We start from the raw sequence: 19,110 nt of genomic DNA on the forward strand, positions 1-19,110 counted from the left end.
AGGCAATGGGGCCTGCAATTATAATGTAAACTTGCCAACTCGATTGTGAATGGCAGTAGGCAAGTGAGCCTGCCGTTATCATCACAACTCCGCAACCCTCACTTTACATTGGAAACAACGTATGGGGACCTCCCCATGCTATTTCTCGGATAAGGCTAAGAGACATGCAATTTTAAAACAATCTTATTTACCGCATGCACACTATTTACGTCGATATCCGTATACAATGTAGAATACCGTAGCGAAGCACGGGTACATTTGCTAGTATATCCTCAAAATTACTGGCTGCCATGACAAAGCTTTTCCATTTAGAAAGTAAGATATATGAAACAGAAGGAGTTTTATCTGATTTTAAGAAGAAAGCAAATATTGACAAATGCATAAATTATTTACAGAAGAATGAGTAGACATGTTGAAGGTGAATTAGTAGAATATTTTGATTTTTGAATATTTAACCATCAACTTGTGGGGTGTGGTAATTCTGGGACGTACTTTGTGAGGTGAGATCTCAGAAACTGCCAATGTATCTTTGTTGCCTACAGCCGCATGTAATCAAAGCATTGATACTGGTATTCATCTAGCATGGGTTAAAAATACAAATACTGTATTTCCTAAAATCAAATAGTACATCTATTACGCTCATATTCAGTTCTAATAGAGAACTGTTGAATTTTTTTAATGATCATCACTTTTAATTAATTAAAAATCATTTACAATATATCAATATATAACCATTATTTAGGAAGAAAAATATGTGATTGATAAAGTGGAACAGTAAAACAAGACAAATTACATCATTTTGTCAAATATTACAGCTTGTAAATCAGAGATTCTTTTTGGGGCAAAATGTTTGATTTGTTCATTGTATGTTCTTTCACAAATTTTCATGTGCACAAGCATTACACACCTTTTTAGTACACCCAAGACAGACTGGTTTTTTGCATAGGTGGCACAAGTAATTCATCTTCCTCTTCTTCGGAGGATCACAAAGTGAACAGGTTTTCCTTTTCTTGAGTCTTTCATCTTCTGTGTAAGGTATTTCTTCTTTCACTCCAAGCACTCTCCCTATGCACGCTCTTACTTCCCGGTTTATCTGCGGATTTGTGACTCGTCTTTCAAGCTGTGGATTTACAAGTTTACGTACCAGGTTCTTCAGAAAATCCAGCCTGCTTATTTCTGGGTTGTTTTTGTAAGAACTGTACAAGATATATGCATTCACACCACTTATATCCAGTATTCTGTAAAAGACTGCGGCTGAGAATCTCCTTGTCTGGCACCACTGCTATAATTCGCACACTTCCCATCTAGTGAATCGACACCACCTTTGGTGAGATTGTAGTATTCGCTTATTTCTGTCTTACTGGTCTCTTCGTCAAAGAATTTTTCATGATGCTTTGAGAACACTAACAATACTGCTTTGCTCTTTTTTGGCACATGGGAGACTAAATTTAAATCTGTAGTGAAACCGAATAAGGAGGAACCTACTTCTCTTGATTTGTTTGGGAGGAACTCTTTCAGAATTTCTTTCTTAAACTTCCACATAGTTCCCACATACATCAGTTCTCTGTCTCTCTCCCTCTCTCTCTCCTAGTACCTGTACCAGTTTTATGGACATGAACCCGTTATCTCCGGTGGCATTCCAGTTCAATCCCTTAATGTGTCTTGTCAGGCATAAAACAGCTTGAGATGGTTTAGAGAACTTTCTGTCTTCAGCTGAAAGAGTATGTCTATCTGAATTTTTACCAATGTAAATGTAGCCATCAAAGAAATACCCATTCCTAGATCTGTGAGGCACATGAGTTTTATACCGTACTTCGCAGGTTTATTCGGCTTTTACACCTTGAACTTACATCGGCTGCAAAAACACACCAACATCTCATCCACACAGGCAGCAATTCCTATAGTGTATATCCCTCGACAGTTTACCACAAACTTTTCAATCAGTTATGGATAATTTCTTCTACGATCTTCCCTAGTAGCAGGGTTGCCAAATTGTAGCATAGAAAGCAGTATATTAAACATATGCTCACGCATGACACATCTAAATACACTGCTTGACAAAAAATGTTGAGCACCCAGAAGGAGTGGTCCAATATTATCCCATTTTGGTGAACATGCATACCATTGTATGAGTAAATGATTAGATTTACAAGGATCTCTAATGTGTAGAATGCTCATCAGAGTGCATTCTTGGTGGCACCATCCTGTTGTAGATAAGTTGTTACCAGTCAACTGCTGTGAGTGAGACGTGCAGAGAGGACTACGTACAGTATGAAGCACCCGTGATGCCTCACAGATGCGTTAGACAACCTATCCACCAATTGACAGAGGCCACATTGTGAGACTGCATGATTCTGGTTGGTCGTATCGTGCAATTGCCAGGCACGTGGGCCATTCAGATTTTACAGTGGCCCGATGTTGGACTCAATAGGTACATGAGGGCACCCAATCACATCATGCAGGTTCGGGTCGACCAAGAAACACCACCCCAAGGGAGGACGTCATATGGTACTCCAAGCATTGCAGGATCCCATAACTTTGGCACCCGCCATCTGCAAACATGTACTGGAGACTCTACAACATCCTGTGAGTTCCTGCACAGTGTCTCGACGACTCGCATCCACCGAATTGGGGTCCTACTGCCCCATGCGCTGGTTGCCATTGACACCAGAACACCAACGCCTGATAGCATACTGTGTTGTAGAATGGAAAATGTATTGTTGGTAGGTTTTGTGCCAGTAAAATAAGAATTTATATATATTGTTTCTGTGCTGTATGTAATACTTGTAATATTCTACTCTTTGAGCTTTTCTCGTTTATTTACAGAACAAATACGCTGAGTGGCCAAAAGTCATGGAAAGACACTGAACATGCTCCTCCACAAGCCCTCAAAATGGCAGCAATACGGCGAGGCATCGACTTCTACAAGGTGTTGGAATCATTCTGGAGGGATCTGGGCCCACACATCTTGCACTGCTATCCATAATTGGTCTTGTGTAGTTGGTGCGGGGTTAATAGAGCATACACCAGCATTGAAAGTATCCCATAAATACTCAATTGGGTTAAGATTGGGGGATCTGGAGGACCAATCCCTGGTCGTAACTTTACTGGAGTGCTCCTCCAACCACCTGTGTGCCACCACAGAATGGTGACATGGCGCATTGTACTGTTGAAATATGGCATCTCCATCAGGGTACTTTAGAGCCAGAAAGGGAAGCAGATGGTCTGAAAGAATGTCCACATAATGTTCACCTGTCAGCACTCCCTGCAGCCGGACAATGGGGCCTAATTGTGACCATGAGAATGCCGCCCAGACCAGAACTGAGCCACCTCCTGCCTGGTCACAACCTTGTCGACACGCAGGATCTACAGCTTCATGGGGCATACACCATGCTCTAGCGCGCCCATCAGCTCGCATGTAATCTCCCCAATGCTATGACCCATGCGCCGTGCTCTGATGATCATCCCATGCTCAAAGTCACTAACTTATGGTGTGTGGCCATCTTCACGACACTGGTACATGTGATAGACTGCTCAGCTATGCCGCAGTTAGCCGCAACGCTTGGGGGTCATCTATGGCACATTTTCTAATAGGACACCCCTTCCCATGACTTTTGGCCAATCAGTGTAGAATGATTGGCTAAATGTTTAGAGTCGCAATGAATCCTCTTAGTTGATATTCTTTGCTTTCTGAATGGGGGTTGCAATCTCACTGTCAGATAGCTTCTCAATTGTTCTCATGTAGGCTGGGAATACTTTGAACCAGACCTCAGATCCAGATAAAAAACCTGGACCTGGCTGGGAATCAAAAATCCAGTGTCTCCTGGTAAGAGGCATGCTTGCTAACCCTAGACCCCAGGTCTGGATACGATATTGCCAGTCATGGGAAATTACAATCTTGCTTGTCCGCCTTTGTAGCATTACGGTTAGTGTTATTATCTGCCATCCTCGGGGGCCCGGGTTCGATTCCCGGCACTGCCAGAAATTTGAAACTGGCAGGAGGGCTGGTATGTGGTTGAAATGGTACATGCAGCTCACCTCCAATGGGGATGTGACTGAAAAGAGCTGCACTACCTCAGGATGAGGACACGAGTTTACTTACTTACTATCTTGCTTTGTTTTAGGAGTTATTTCTCATTATGCATCCCATATTATTGGTAGCAGAAACAACCAATAGTCATGCTGTACACTTTGACTCCTCCTGGAACTGTTTGACAATAATTGAATTCCTCACTAAATCTGTTGAGAATGCAGAGAGATAGGAATTAAAATGAAACCATGATACCACCAGTCCCGGTGGTTTTTGTGAAAGTGTTAAACTCTACTACCCACCACCATGATAACATCGGAAAGTATATTTCATGTGCAACAACCAGATAATCAGCATTGGGAAGGAAGTAGTTTTGGCTTGTTTGCTACGTACAATTCTGGAATTTTCCTGGAGTCAAAAATGGAAAACTAGGGAAACCATTTCTAGATGGAAGATTATACCAGTCTTAAATTTGTGATAGAGCCATGATTCGAACACAGTTAAGCAGACCAAGAACTACTACCATTTGGTAATTGTTAAATAAGAAGCGCATCAGACAAAGCTTTGAAATAATCAACATACTGAACTCTTTTAGGACCCAGCATGTTTAGTACTTTCAACACTACCATATTTTAACATGGACCCTGGCAGTGAGCTGAGTCTTTTTCCTGAATTTTAATACATTATTGCACAACAGCAACACATAGTACATACCTGATTTTTGTATCATATGAAGGTGTCAGCCATCCAAAATGAAGATATTAATCAGGAAGTACATATCTAATGTAATTTAATAATACTAGTCTTATGAAAAACATTAAAAAATGTACAGAATAAACTTTTACATTTGAGTTATATCAATAAGTCTACTCAAACAATAAAAATTAATCATTTACTCTGGTTACTTAAACCACAAATAAACACAATTGCATTTGAAATACAAAATTTACCTATTTAGGAATAGTTTGTTCTGGTATAGTAGCCCTGAAAACATTGGGCTATTCACAGTCCAACCTTGCACTCCTTGTATCAACATCTGCTTTCTTTTTGTGGTACAGGTGAATCATCGGCCTACATCTCTTCATCTAAATGAAAAAATAAGCCCAAATTTTTGGAGAGGTGAAGTATTCCTATAGTTTGTATTCAGAATAAAATAATGCAGCTAAAAACTTGCATTTGAAAGCGACATAACAAATAAAAATCGTGCCTGAACTAACACTTGATATGCTATCTGGTTCGTAAGCAGTTTCTTCATCACTGAACCCACTTCTCCCAATAAAATATCCAAGATATCACTATCATGTTTGTACAGTAACACAGCTGAGAGTGCGACAGATTCGGTGCGTTCAACACCCGACTCATCGAATGCTTGAGTAGAGGACACAGCAAAGAGAAACTACCCATTTTATTATTTCAGTTTGAACTTCTTGATAACTGCTGCAATCTAGTGGACACTAGATAAAATACTACCCGCAAGCTAGGGACAGGAACTATGTGGGATACATGCAGCTCTCTATAAACACGCATGAAAATCACGTCTGTATGGCATACGGGCGCCGTCCATAACCAAGAAAGCAGTTTGCACATATCCCGTATGGGCATAGTGTTGAAGGTGTTAAGGTGATTGCATATAAACCATTTGGTGTGGTGAAAATGAGGCATGAGAAGTCTCCTTTGAATAAAGGGAATATTTTAAAACTAGTTTTAGATTTATTCTTTCGACAAATTCACCAGCATGTCATTTTAACTAGTGCAGCCACTGGCAATCTATCAACAGTCAGTCTTTTTCGCAAGGGCGGTCATTAGTAGGTTGGTCCTGTAAGGGTTAAACATATGATGTTGTACATACCAGCTGGTGGTGATGTGGCATAAACCTTTCCACCTCTTGATGCCTGTCTCTTCTTGTACAAAAGGCACACAGGCCAGAACATGCACAGTAGTATGATGATGAGAACAATGACAGCCACGACACACACGACTGTGATGATGATCTCACTAGTGCTAGAAATAAGAGAGAAGTAAACTGTAATACTCTTATCTGAATATTTTCTTTCTTGCTATTTGTTTTATGTCACACTAACACAGACAGGTCTTATGGCAACAATGGGATAGGCCTAGGATTGGGAAGGAAACGATTATGGTCTATATTAAGTTACAACCCCAGTACTTGAAAATGGGAAACCACAGAAAGTCATTTTCAGGGCTGCCGACATTGAAGTTCGAACACACCATCTACCCAGTGCAAGCTCACAACTACACGACCGAAACCGCATGGCCAACTTGCTCGGTAAATAAAATATAATTCCTTTATTTACAATCAGGTGAACTTAGGGTAGATTTTCTACAACTATAACACGAGTCTCTATTTCATTATTTTTTCTCATACATACTTACATCTTCATTATAGACTGAATGCCTTTCAACGATCAGTCTGCAAGCCTCTCTGAATTTACTAAATGCCTCCACAATCCTTTGTTTGTAACTAACTCTGTGGCCTCGTTTAGTTCTATACCTCTTATCTTTAAATCATTAGAAACTGAGTCTAACCATTGTCACCTTGGTCTCCCTCCAATTTTCTTAACCTCCATGGCTGAATCCGTTATTCTCCTAGGTGACCTATCCTCCTTCATTTGCCTCACATGATCCCACCACTGAAGTTGGTTAATGCTTACAACTTCATGCATCAAGTTCATTCCTAACTTAGCCTTTATCGCCTGATTCTGAGTACCTTCCTGTCATTGTCCCCAGCTGTTTGTACCAGCAATCATTCTTGCTACTTTAATGTCTGTTACTTCTAACTTATCAATAAGATATCCCAAGTCCACTCAGCTTTCACTCCTGTAAAGCAAAGATGGTCTGGAAAAAGATTGGTGTAAAGATGTTTTGTCTGAGAGCTGACTTTCTTGTTACAGAATACTGTTAATTGCAGCTGCAAACTCACTGCATTAGTTTTGCTGCTTCTTGATTCAGTCTCACTTATAGGGTTGATGCGTAAGTTTCTACGGTATTCTTTTGGGTTGGCAACAATGCAGCATGAAGGGATTGCTTATCGTTATTCCATTGTTTTAACTGAATGTGGAGTTTGTGTGTTGTGAAACACAGGTTTTCTTGATTGTGAACGAATTATTTGTGTATATTTCAAACGGATATGGAATGTCAAGTTGAGAAAAGTGAGCATTTCCGACACATTTTACTCTTTGAGTTTAACCAAGGATCCAGTGCAGCAGGAGCTGCAAGAACAATTTGTGAAGTGTACGGGAATGAAACAATTGCTGAAAGAACAGCACAAAAATTGTTTTCCCGCCTTCGAGCAGGATAGTTTGACTTGTCTGATGATCCACGTTCTGGAAGACCTTGAGATTTTGATGAAATCGCTTGAATGAGTTGCTTCATGAAATCCTTGTCAAACAATGCGGCAAATGGCGCAAGTTTTGAATGTGATCAGTCAACTATTGTACACCATTTGCATTTGATGGGTAAGGTACAGAAACTGGGTATGTGGGTACCACATGTGCTAAGTGACAGTAACAAAAAAATGAGTAAACATCTGTTCATCATTGCTTGCCCGGCACCAGTTGGCTTGTGATAGGCATGAAGCATTTCTTTCGAACATTGTCACCGGTGACGAGAAATGGTGTTTGTATGTCAATATGAAGAAGAGGAAAGAGTGACTCAGCCTATCCAAAAAAGCAACTCCCCATGCCAAGGATAGTGACCATCCACAGAAAACATGTTGTGTGTTTGGTGGAACAAAGATGGCATTCTTCACTATGAACTTCTTCTGAAAAATGCAACGATTATCTCTGATGTGTATAGTGACCAGCTAAGATGGCTTGCCATTGCTATTGACAACAAAAGCCAAAGACAACAACAAGTCTTATTGCTCCATGATAATGCTCGTCCACATACAGCGCAATTGTCTGGAGGTGTGATTGCTGAACTTATCTGGGAACCTCTTCCTCATCTTCCATATTCCCTGACCTTGCCCCCTCAGATTTCCATCTTTTCCACTCCCTTTCTAACCACATTCAGGGGAAAGTGTTTCCTGATGAAGCCTCTCTTGGCCAATGGCTAACAGATTTCTTCCAGTCAAAACCAAAAGAATTCTACAGGCAAGGCATTCAACTGCTACCTCAACGTTGACAGAAGGTTATAGAGAATGGAGGTGAATACATCACTGAGTGATTGTGATTTACAGTGCATGGCAGTGACAGTAAAATAAAATAAAATATAAAGTATAAGAACCACACAAACTTATGCATCGACCCAATACTATACTCCAATCTTTAAAAAACACACATCCTAAATATTTGAAATGATCTACCTGTTCCAGTTCTGTATTCCCAACCTGACATTCAATTCTCTTAGGTTTCTTACCTACTGATGTCATTTTAGTCTTGGAAAGGATGATTTTAATTTTTTTTCTACAATGTCCTTAAAAATGTGAAGTCCGGGCTGAATGGCTCAGATGGTTGAGGCGCTGGCCTTCTGACCGCAACTTGGCAGGTTCGATTCTGGCTCAGTCCGGTGGAATTTGAAGGTGCTAAAATACGTCAGTCTTGTGTCGGTTGATTTACTGGCACATTAAAGAATTCCTGGAGGACAAAATTCCGCACATCAGCATCTTCGAAAACGAAAAAAGTAGTTAGTGAGACGTAAAGCCAATAACATTATTATTATTATTATTATTATTATTATTATTATTATTATTATTATTATTATTATTATTATTATTATTATTATTATTATTATTATTATTATTATTAAAAATGTGAGGATTAAACGTCAGATAGGAAATACAAAACTGGAACAAGTGGATCTTTTCAAGTACTTAGAATGTGGATTCTCCCAGTATGGTAGTATAGCAAGTGAAATAGAATCAAGGAGTAACAAAGCTAATGTAGTGAGCTCGCAGTTGCAATCAACAGCATTCTGTAAGAAAGAAGTGAGTTCTCAGGTAAAATTATTTATATATCACTCCATTTTCAGACTGGCTTTCTTGTATGGGAGTGAAAGGTGGATGGACTTTTGGTATCTTATTCATAAAATGGAAGTAACAGACAGACATGAAAGTATGATGGTAATTGCTGATACAAACAGGTGGGAAAAATTGCAGGAGGGTACACAGAATGAGAAGATTAAGGCTAGGTTAGGAATGAAGCGATGGATAAAGCTGTGCATATCAATCGACTTTGGTGGTGGGGTTATGTGAGGCGAATGGTGAAGGATAGGTTACCTAGGAGAGGAATGGACTCGGCAATTGAGGGTAAGAGAAGTGAAAGGAGACCAAGCTGATGATGGTTAAACTCAGTTTTTAATGATTTAGGGATATGAGCAGTAGAACTAAATGAGGGCACAGAGCTACAAGGTTTTTTAAAACTAAGGTCCGATCAGCTGTAGCTTTGTTAAGTTGGTGCGTCTGTCAAAATGCACACACGCACAGTCTCCCTTGGGCATGAGATGACACCAGTTACAGTCGTAACAACATTGTGTATGGTTCAGTGTGGGCAGTTGAAATGTTTCAGATAACTGAGTACCCCGCCGAGTGTAAGTGAAGTGGCCTATTGTCATCTGGAGTTTTGTTGCTGCATGACAATGCACAACCTCATTCTGCTGCTCAAATTCAAGAGTTAATCCGATCTTTTGGATGGAAGCAAATGGACCACCCACCATGCAGCCCGGACCTTGCCCTGAGTGATCATAATCTGTTCCGTTACCTTAAGCAGCTCCTCACTGGTCAGCGGTTTGACACCGACAAAGAAGTGAGAACAGTAGTTGAAGATTGGCTTCAGTAACAGGCAGCAGAGTTCTATGATGAGGGGATACAAAAATTGTTGGAACGCTATGATAAATGTTTAAACAAACACGGTAACTATGTAGAATGTGGTTTTTTTTTTTTTTTTTTTTTTTTTTTGCTAGTTGCTTTACGTCGCACCGACACAGATAGGTCTTATGGCGACGATGGAATGGGAAAGGCCTAGGAGTTGGAAGGAAGCGGCCGTGGCCTTAATTAAGGTACAGCCCCAGCATTTGCCTGGTGTGAAAATGGAAAACCACGGAAAACCATCTTCAGGGCTGCCGATAGTGGGATTCGAACCTACTATCTCCCGGATGCAAGCTCACAGCCGCGCGCCTCTACGCGCACGGCCAACTCGCCCGGTGTAGAATGTGTAAAGAGGACATAATAAAAAGGTTTTGGCAACATCATTATTACTTTTGTTTCTATTGACAAACTTAAAGATAGCTTTTGTAGTTGCAAATAAATGATAGTGGAAGTGCATAGTTGATTCACTGAGAATTGGAGAAAACTGTAGGGCATGACAATCTGTAATGAAGATGTACGAGGAGATACCAAAAACAAAAATGGAATTATTTTTAAAAAATCTATATATTTTCAATTTTTTTTTTTTTTTTTTTTTTTTTTTTTTTTTTTTTTTTTTTTTTTTTTTTACAAAACAGCCTCATCCCCTTCAAAATACTCTCCATTACAACTACCTACATTTGTCCCACCAGTGTCTCCACTGTTTGAAACATTTTTTGTAGTCATCTTTAGAAATGGCTGACAGCTTCTCCCTCGTTTTTTCTTGACCTCTTCAATGTTGTCAAATCGGTGTCCTTTTATGCCCCATTTCATGTGTGGAAATAAGAAAAAATCGCACAGAGACAAGTCAGGTGAGTAAGGTGCGTGGGGCAGCGGAACCATGCCATTTTTAGCCAAAAACTGTCAAACAGAGATGGTGTGTGCAGGTGCGTTGTAGTAGTGGACGAACCAGTCTCCTGTCTGCCATAAATTGGGTCCTTTTTGGCAAATACTCTTGTGCAAGTTTTTTAACGTTTGGACGTTGTTCACTTAAACTTGCCATCATGAAAAACGAAACAAGAACAAAACAGCGCTAGCAAAAACAATCACTGCAGATGTACAGAACAAGCCTGGTCGACAACACAGGTGGCACTGAACTGTGGTGATTTACGCGAGAGACGCTTGGACTCGCGAGAATCGAGACTGGCGAGTCCGAGCCTCTCTGAGTAACCCATGCGAACTACTCGAGTCTCCATGATGACGACACGCCCCGTAACTGCAACCTATTGCCGAGCAGTTGGAATAAATACTCCAATCATTAAGTACTATTACAACAGCTAAGTAAATGATGACCATAACGTGAAACATGCGAGTGTAAGTCCGTAACATATTTGTTTCAAAATACCATTCGTTTAGTTTGTCACACAATGACAGTTTTCTTTTTCTCCTTCATCTACATTTAGTTGGGCTCTTTCATTACAGTGCCTCTGTAGCATAACGGTTAGTATTATTGCTGCCATCCTTGGTGACCTGAGTTTGATTCCCGGTACTGCCAGAAATTTTAGAATGTCAGGAAGGCTGGTATGTGGTTGAAATGGTACATGCAGCTCATCTGCAATGGGGACTTTCCTGAAAGGAGCTTCGCAACCTCGGGACAAGAACATGAGTTTGCATTTTTGCATTATATCGCCCATTAGGTTAGCCTTCGGTAACTTGAGATACTGAGTGAAGATTAGGAACATAATTTAACTATTCATTGTAGGTACTACATATTTCTTCCAGGGTGGTGGTGGTGGTGATGATTGTTTTAAGAGGAAGTACAACTAGGCAATCATCCTCTATATAACACTAATCAGGGGGAAAAAATGGAAGAGATCCGAAACGTTGAAAAATTAAGGTATTGGCCAAAGGAAGTCAAGAGCGTCTCTGTGGTGTAGTGGTTAGTGTGATTAGCTGCTACCCCTGGAGGCCCAGGTTCGATTCCCGGCTCTGCCACGAAATTTGAAAAGTGGTACGAGGGCTGGAACGGGGTCCACTCAGCCTCGGGAGGTCAAATGAGTAGAGGTGGGGGTGGGATCGATTCCCTCCTCAGCCATCCTCGAAGTGACTTTCCGTGGTTTCCCACGTCTCCTTTAGGCAAATGCCAGGATGGTACCCAACTTAATACCACGGCCGCTTCCTTCCCTCTTCCTTATCTATCCCTTCCAGTCTTCCCATCCCCTCACAAGGCCCCTGTTCAGCATAGCAGGTGAGGCCGCCTGGGCGAGGTACTGGTGCTCCTCATCAGTTGTATCCCCAACCCAAAGTCCCAAGCTCTAAGACACTGCCCTTGAGGCGGTAGAGGTGGGATCCCTCACCGAGTCCGAGGGAAAAACCAACCCTGGAGGGTAAGCAGATTAAGAAAGAATGAAAGAAATTATACTTTTATCTCTAAAATTTCACAATGAAATGGCGTATGGATTTTAGTGCCGGGAGTGTCCGAGGACATGTTCGGCTCACCAGATGCAGGTCTTTCGCTTTGACACCCGTAGGCGATCTGCACGTCGTAATGAGGATGAAATGATGATGAAGACAACACACACACCCAGCCCCCGTCCCAGCAAAATTAACAAATGATGATTAAAATTCGCGACCGTGCCATGTAACGAACCTGGGACCCCTGTGACCAAAGGCCAGCACGCTAATCATTTAGCCATGGAGCCAGACTGTGCCCCGGTGATACTGTGGTACATAAACACCTGTGTCCACATGTTTCTTAGTTTACATTACAATAAGGTTTTGTTGTGTAGGCCTATACATTCATCTAAATATGGCATAATGAACATGTTTGGCTGTATATCTTGTGCAGTAGAACAACGCATGCCCTAGTTTAAGGTCCACAATGTTCAATTGATTGAAAGAATGCTCTGGGCATTTGGTGAGGTATCCAAGAATAACATAATTATATTGTTTCCACCTCCGGTATTTTGTCCTTCCATATAATATCGTACTTACTTTTTTGGTAAGGTACTGTATGTATGCCTCGGGATTAATGACTGTTTCAAAGGGTGACTGTGTACACACTTCTTTAAAGTGATGTTCATTGCTGCATCACAACATTAGTTTGTACATTAGGCCTATATCAATGTACATTATTGGGAAACAGAAGCAATACTTGTCCTTGGCCTACCTACAATATTATGCATCGTGTTGTTTCCACACACAGCTCACAGATAACGCTGCCAGCGTCCTCGGCCTCGAGTCCAGACTCGAGTACTTCGAGTTTTACGGTCCCAGACTAGATTCTTCGCAAGTCCATTCGCAGCCCATCACTACTGAACTGGCAATGAGTTGCGCTATACATGCCTAGTGGCAGAAATGCGTACTACACAAGCCTCTCCCACAGCAATGTTATTCTGGTTATTTTTGGATATCTCTTCAGATGTTTGTCTTTAAAATGTTTTCTTGAATTAATTTCTTAGGCTGGTTCATTTTCATCCATCACATCAGGATTTTACACAGGGTGTGATTAGCTCAATGGCTTAGCTGTTGGCTTCCCACCCGAAAGACTGGGTTTCGAATCCTAGTCAATACTGGTTTGAGATTTTCAGCTTTGAGAATCACATGGTATCGTGAAGGGCATCCATTCTTAAACTCCCGACCAAAACCAAAATGAGCCTGGGTGGCTCCAACAACCCCAGAAATAATCATGATAAGCTGAAGAATGTAGTTTATTAGGCTTTTACACAAAATATATATTTTAAAGATTAATCAATTAAAGCACAAATATTCAAACACTACTTCACATAAGGGCAATTTTTTTAAAAAAATTACATGTTTAAAATTCTCTAAAGTATAATTTTGTGACTACTATGTAAGAAAGCTGAAAGCGTCCCAATAATTTTCGCTTTTTTTACTTCTCTAAAGATCTCCCTTCATCTTTACTGTCCCTCTTCAGTATCCAACAATAGCTGGTTATCATAGTTTCATTTCATCTCGCCTGGTACCTCTTCTCCATCTTCTTCATATCCCAGTGGGTGTGTTCATTTTGCTCTTCAATATAATACCCCAGATTTTCTGGAAACTGTACAGAGTGAACTTTTACACTCATTATTCAACTTAATTTCCCGAAATTGTGGAGGTAAGAGTTGGCAACGGTGCCTTGATAGAATAATTTCTTTGTTTTTAGTAAAAGATAAAGAAGATATTAAATAAGAGAAGAATTGTTGAGTCTTGAATTAAGTCAAGATCTTTTTCTTGTGTATATACGAGGGGCATTCAATATACAATGCAATACATTTTATTTCTCAGCCAGTTTCAGTTTTGCAAAATTGTAATTTTGTTTGGGACATCTTTGAATATTCCTGCTTTGTCTCATAGAGTTTTGTTAATTTCCGACAGGTGGCAGTGCTATAACTAGCCTTCAAAATGGTGTCTGTAACGGAGATGCGTACCCAACAGAGAGCCGTTAATGAGTTTCTTTTGGTGGAAAACAAGAGCATCACAGATATTCATAGGTGCTTGCAGAATGTCTATGGAGATGCAAGTGTGATAAAAAGATATAACTTGAAAACAATATTCTCTCGCCCATGGGTAAATAATGCAAGAGCAAGCTCAAATTATTATTATTATTATTATTACTTGTATGTTTGGCTATGAAGTATTACATCCAGTTAGTATTTGTATTATTATTATGATACAATCATGTTGTTTGTGAGGTTATGTCATGAAACATGTGCTGTACATAAATATTTATATGAGCTCAGTTAATGTAAATACCTGTAAATTAATATTATAATTTATTCTTACCTGTATATATAATTTGTAATCCATAATTATGAAACACACTGTAACTTCCAGAATGGTAACAGTTAAACGAGAATGATTGAGAATATTCTGAACACTATTTCTATGTATTGGGCACTCTAGAGTTTTCGAGAAGGTATTCCTTGTAACGTATCTTTCTGGAAGCCTGACCAGGGAATATATAAGGAGATGACCTTGACGGTGACAGAGAGTTATTAGTTGGAGAGTTATTATTTAGTAAAGTTATGGTGTAGCAAGAGTTTCACATGTGGTAACTGAGATGCCAAGGTAGGCAGTCGGTAGTCATCTGTTTCAACTGTGCTTCAAGGTTGTAATCTCCATGTGCAGCGATTGGCGGTTGTTTACAAAATGGCGGCTTTGTTGACATTCTTGGAGTGATGTGTGTTGTTTGTGATACTGTGATTAAGGTTATGGGTGTGTTCATTTGTAAATAGAAATAAATAATTGTACCAACTGACAGCATCTCGTGTGCGTCTTTGTGGATATGTTACTGGCAGTGGACAAAAGTATGGTGAATCATTGGGTGAGGAGAGTTTCATCTTCACAACAAGGTCAAGCAAACCTGTCTGATCTCCCGCATGCCAGCTGGCCACACACAACTGTGACACCTGCTAAGTTGGATTGTGCGTACACCCTTATTTGAGGTGATCGACAGATCACAGTCAAACACCTTGCTGCTGAACTTGATGTCTCTTTTGGTAGTGTTGACACACTTATCCACCAGTTGGAGTATTCCAAGATTTGTTTCCAGTGGGTTTCTTGGCACCTAATGGAAGACCATAAAGAGCAAAGAAGAAACATCTCTGCAGAATTGCTTGCTCGTTATGAGGCTGAAGGTGACAATTTCTTGTCAAACATTGTCAAGTCTGCCTCCATATCATAACAGTTAGCACTATTAGCTGCCGTCCTTGGGGATCCAGGTTTGATTCCTGGTACTGCCAGGAATTTAAGAATGGCAGGAGCGCTGGTATGTGGTTAAAAATGGTACATGCAGCTCACCTTCAATGGGGGTGTGCCTAAAAAGAGCTGCACCACCTCGGGATGAGGACACAAGTTTACTTTACAGACGATGAAACATGGATTCATCACTTTGAACTGGAAACAAAACAGCAATCCACGGAATGGCGCCACACCAACTCTCCCACAAAGAAAAAGTTCAAAACCGTACACTTAGCTGGTAAAATCATGGCTGCGGTCTTCTGGGACTCTGAAGGGGTTATTCTGTGTGATGTCCTCCCTCGTGGTGAAACGATCAACTCTGAAGTTTATTGTGCTACCCTAAGGAATGTAAAGAAACGACTTCAGCAAATTTGTAGCCGCATAAAATGGAAACAAACTTCTCCTTCTCCATGGCAGCGCAGGACCTCACACAAGTCTGCGCACCCGACAGGAGCTCACAAAACTTCAGTGGACAGTTCTTCCTCATTCACCCTACAGCCTGGATCTTGTGCCTAATGACTTCCATCCATTTGGCCCAATGAAGAATGCACTCTGCAGGAAGCACTACATGCATGATGGGGAAGTTATCGATAGAGCACGAGTTGGCTCTGACGTCAACCAGTCAAGTGGTACCATGCAGGCATACAGGCCCTCACATTACGGTGGCATACAGCCGTAGCATTGAATGGAGATTATGTTGAAAAATAGTGTAATGTAGCAAAAGGATTGGGGAATAACATGGTGTATTTGAATCCTCAATAAAATCAACTTGCTTTTAGAAAAGAAAAAGTATTGCGTTATATATTGAACTCCCTTCGTAGTAGTGGAAATAAATTACAACAATGAGACTAAAAGAGAAAATAAATAAACAAAATATTACATATTATTGTAATTTATTTCCACTACTATTTACCAAAGAAAAAATCTTGTCTTAATTCAAGACTCAACAACTCTCCTCTTATTTACTATCTTTTTTTTTTTTCCGAGGAGAAACTATGTCATATATTCTTTTACTAAAAACAAAGGCTCTGTTCTGTCAAGGCACCACTGTCAACTCTTACCTCTACATTATTCCCTTACCAGTAACTAAGTTATGTTTAGAGAACATTTATATGTAGGGTATGAACAGAAAAATAAACAAATATAAAAAGAAAATCATAATATTGCTTATTTTACATTAGAAAGCACAATGAACAGAACATCAATGACACTAGTTATTCCAATTAAATAAAAAGTACTCGGTGATTATATTTGACATGAAATTTGATCATTCAATCTCTTTGTGAGGTTTTGATTGGTCAATGTCCTTGAAACTCCTTTTCTGGTCTCTGATCAAAGTTTCCTAACATTGTTTCAACACACTTCTTGTGATTCGATCTCTTTTATTTGCTGGAAAGTTTTCAGTAAGTAATCTGAAGGCAGTCTATGCATATTTTTCTCTGACTTTCATTGTTTTCTCAAAATCTTTGTCATTCATCACTTTGTGGATTTGAGAACCAACAAAAATTCAATCTTTCAAATTTTTCTCTTACGATGATGAGAAATTCCATTGGAAGATACTTGAGGTAGGCCCTATCTTGCAGTAGAGCCTTTACAAACTGCCTTATCAAGTCTGATTTTAATGTTTTTGTGTTCTTTTTATTTTTTGCTAGTGTTTTAATGTTGGACTGACAAATTGGAGGTTTTCAATAATGCACCATCTCCTGAATGCATGCAGCCCTAACCACATGGCCAACTTGCTCTGTAGTTTGATGTGTGGTGGTGGAAGCAAGACTTTTTGAAGGTCTACAAGCAGTCCATGCTGGATACTTTTTCGAGAGGGGATCAAATATAAACGGGGTTTTATTTTTTAAATTTAAATTCATTTATTAAAAAACACAAGGCAATTACAATTTACTTTTCCACATACAGTACTTTCCTGCTTTGGAAATGCATTTGTCCCAGCGTATTGGCAGATTTTTATGCCCTCATCGTATAAAGAACAGGGTCGTGTCAGTAGCCAGTTGCGCAAGAAGTCTTCCACACTCTCGTCATCTTCAAACCATTGCCCTCCTAGAACTTCTTTAAGCAGTCCGAACAAATGGAAATCGCAGTGCGATAAGTCCGGGCTGTAAGGAGGATGATCCAGTGTAGTCCAGTGCATTTCCTGTAGCTTGGAGACAGTTAGAGCTGCAGTATGGGGCTGCGCATTGTTGAATTGGTTGGTCTCGTCTTCTGCGGCGATATGCAACTCTCAATTTGTTCAACAGTTTGCAGTAGTAAGCAGCATTGATTGTGCATCACCCATGCAAAAAATCAATCAGCAAAATGCCTCACCGATCAAAAAAGACGGTTGCAAGAACCTTGCCAGCTGACAGTCAAGTCTTGGCTTTTACTGGTGCTGCCTTCCCTTTCCTCCGCTCCTTACACACACGCATCCTTGACAATGTTTGATCACCGAACTGTGTAGTCAATCTCTGCCAAATTTCCGCTGCTGTAACTCCTTCACGAGCAAGAAATTTTATAATTATGCATTGTGCAGTGGAGGGGTATACCTGTTGCCCCAACATCAGGAGTGTTACTGAAGAAACGGCTGCAAATATCTAACAGCATGCTCTCCCCACTCCTAACAGTCCCGCCTAAGCATAGCAGAAGCACAGGCCAGTCCTACCAACTGTTGATGTTCAGGAACAAAAATCCTGTTTATATTTAATCCACCTTCGTATTCTCAGGCACAAAATGTCTCTGTTCCAGCCAAACCCTCACATTCCATTACCTAATGGTCACATTCATATTAAAAGCAAAGCATTTTCAGGTACCCAGTTTGCTGTCCTAATAATATTTCTAAAACTTTGAAGTCCCTACATATAAGCTATATGTATTCCTCATTGAATCCCGGATGCGCTGATGCAGTGGGGTGATACATATACCAGTGCTACGGAGGGCATTTTGAACATTTCATGTAAGAAAGAGTTTCATGTGGTATGTTGGTACATTCTGTGGTGTAGGGGTAGCGTACATGCCTCTTATCCGGAGGTCCCAGGTTCAATTACCAGCCAGGTCAGGAATTTTTACCTGGATCTGAGTGCTGGTTTGAGGTTCACTCAGCCTACGTGATTACAATTGAGGAGCCATCTGACGATGAAATGGCAGTTCCATTCTAGAAAGCCAAGAATAATGGCCGAGAGGATTCATCGTGCCGATCGCACGACACTTCGTCATCTGCAGGCCTTTGGGCTGAGCGGCGGTCGCTTGGTAGGCCATGGCAGTTCGGGGATATTGCATATGGGGTTTGGTTTTTGGTAGAGTTGTAGAAAAGGATAGTTGAGGAAAAGGTCTGTCATTGGCACTGGCTGTGTTAAGTTGTGGCCACATTCTGTCGAGTACAATTCTTTCAATTTGATGATATACATGGAAATAAAGACCTATGTACATATAACATATTTTCTTCTTCTATGTGTGAGGAATGTGTCCTGAAATTTTGGCCAGACCTTATAGTTACAACCTATGTACATAGCTCCATTTAACCTCATGAGACTGAGTTAAACCCTGCACC

The 19,110-nt window shown here is 40.4% G+C and overlaps 1 protein-coding gene across 3 annotated transcripts in view; it reads right to left on the minus strand.

The window, feature by feature from the left end:
• The window catches only part of LOC136871687 (uncharacterized), a 69,920-nt gene that overhangs the window by 25,095 nt on the left and 25,715 nt on the right, over nt 1-19,110 (minus strand). For all 3 annotated transcript variants that reach the window (XR_011018039.1, XR_010859791.2, XM_067145190.2), the window contains exon 3: nt 5,880-6,031. Coding sequence is in view for 1 of the 3 variants with exons in the window: in XM_067145190.2 (XP_067001291.1) it covers nt 5,880-6,031 (152 nt within the window). In the remaining 2 variants the exon portion in view is untranslated. The remainder of the gene's footprint in view (nt 1-5,879; nt 6,032-19,110) is intronic.

The sequence above is a fragment of the Anabrus simplex genome, chromosome 4, assembly GCF_040414725.1.
Source record: "Anabrus simplex isolate iqAnaSimp1 chromosome 4, ASM4041472v1, whole genome shotgun sequence".
Lineage (NCBI taxonomy): Eukaryota > Metazoa > Arthropoda > Insecta > Orthoptera > Tettigoniidae > Anabrus > Anabrus simplex.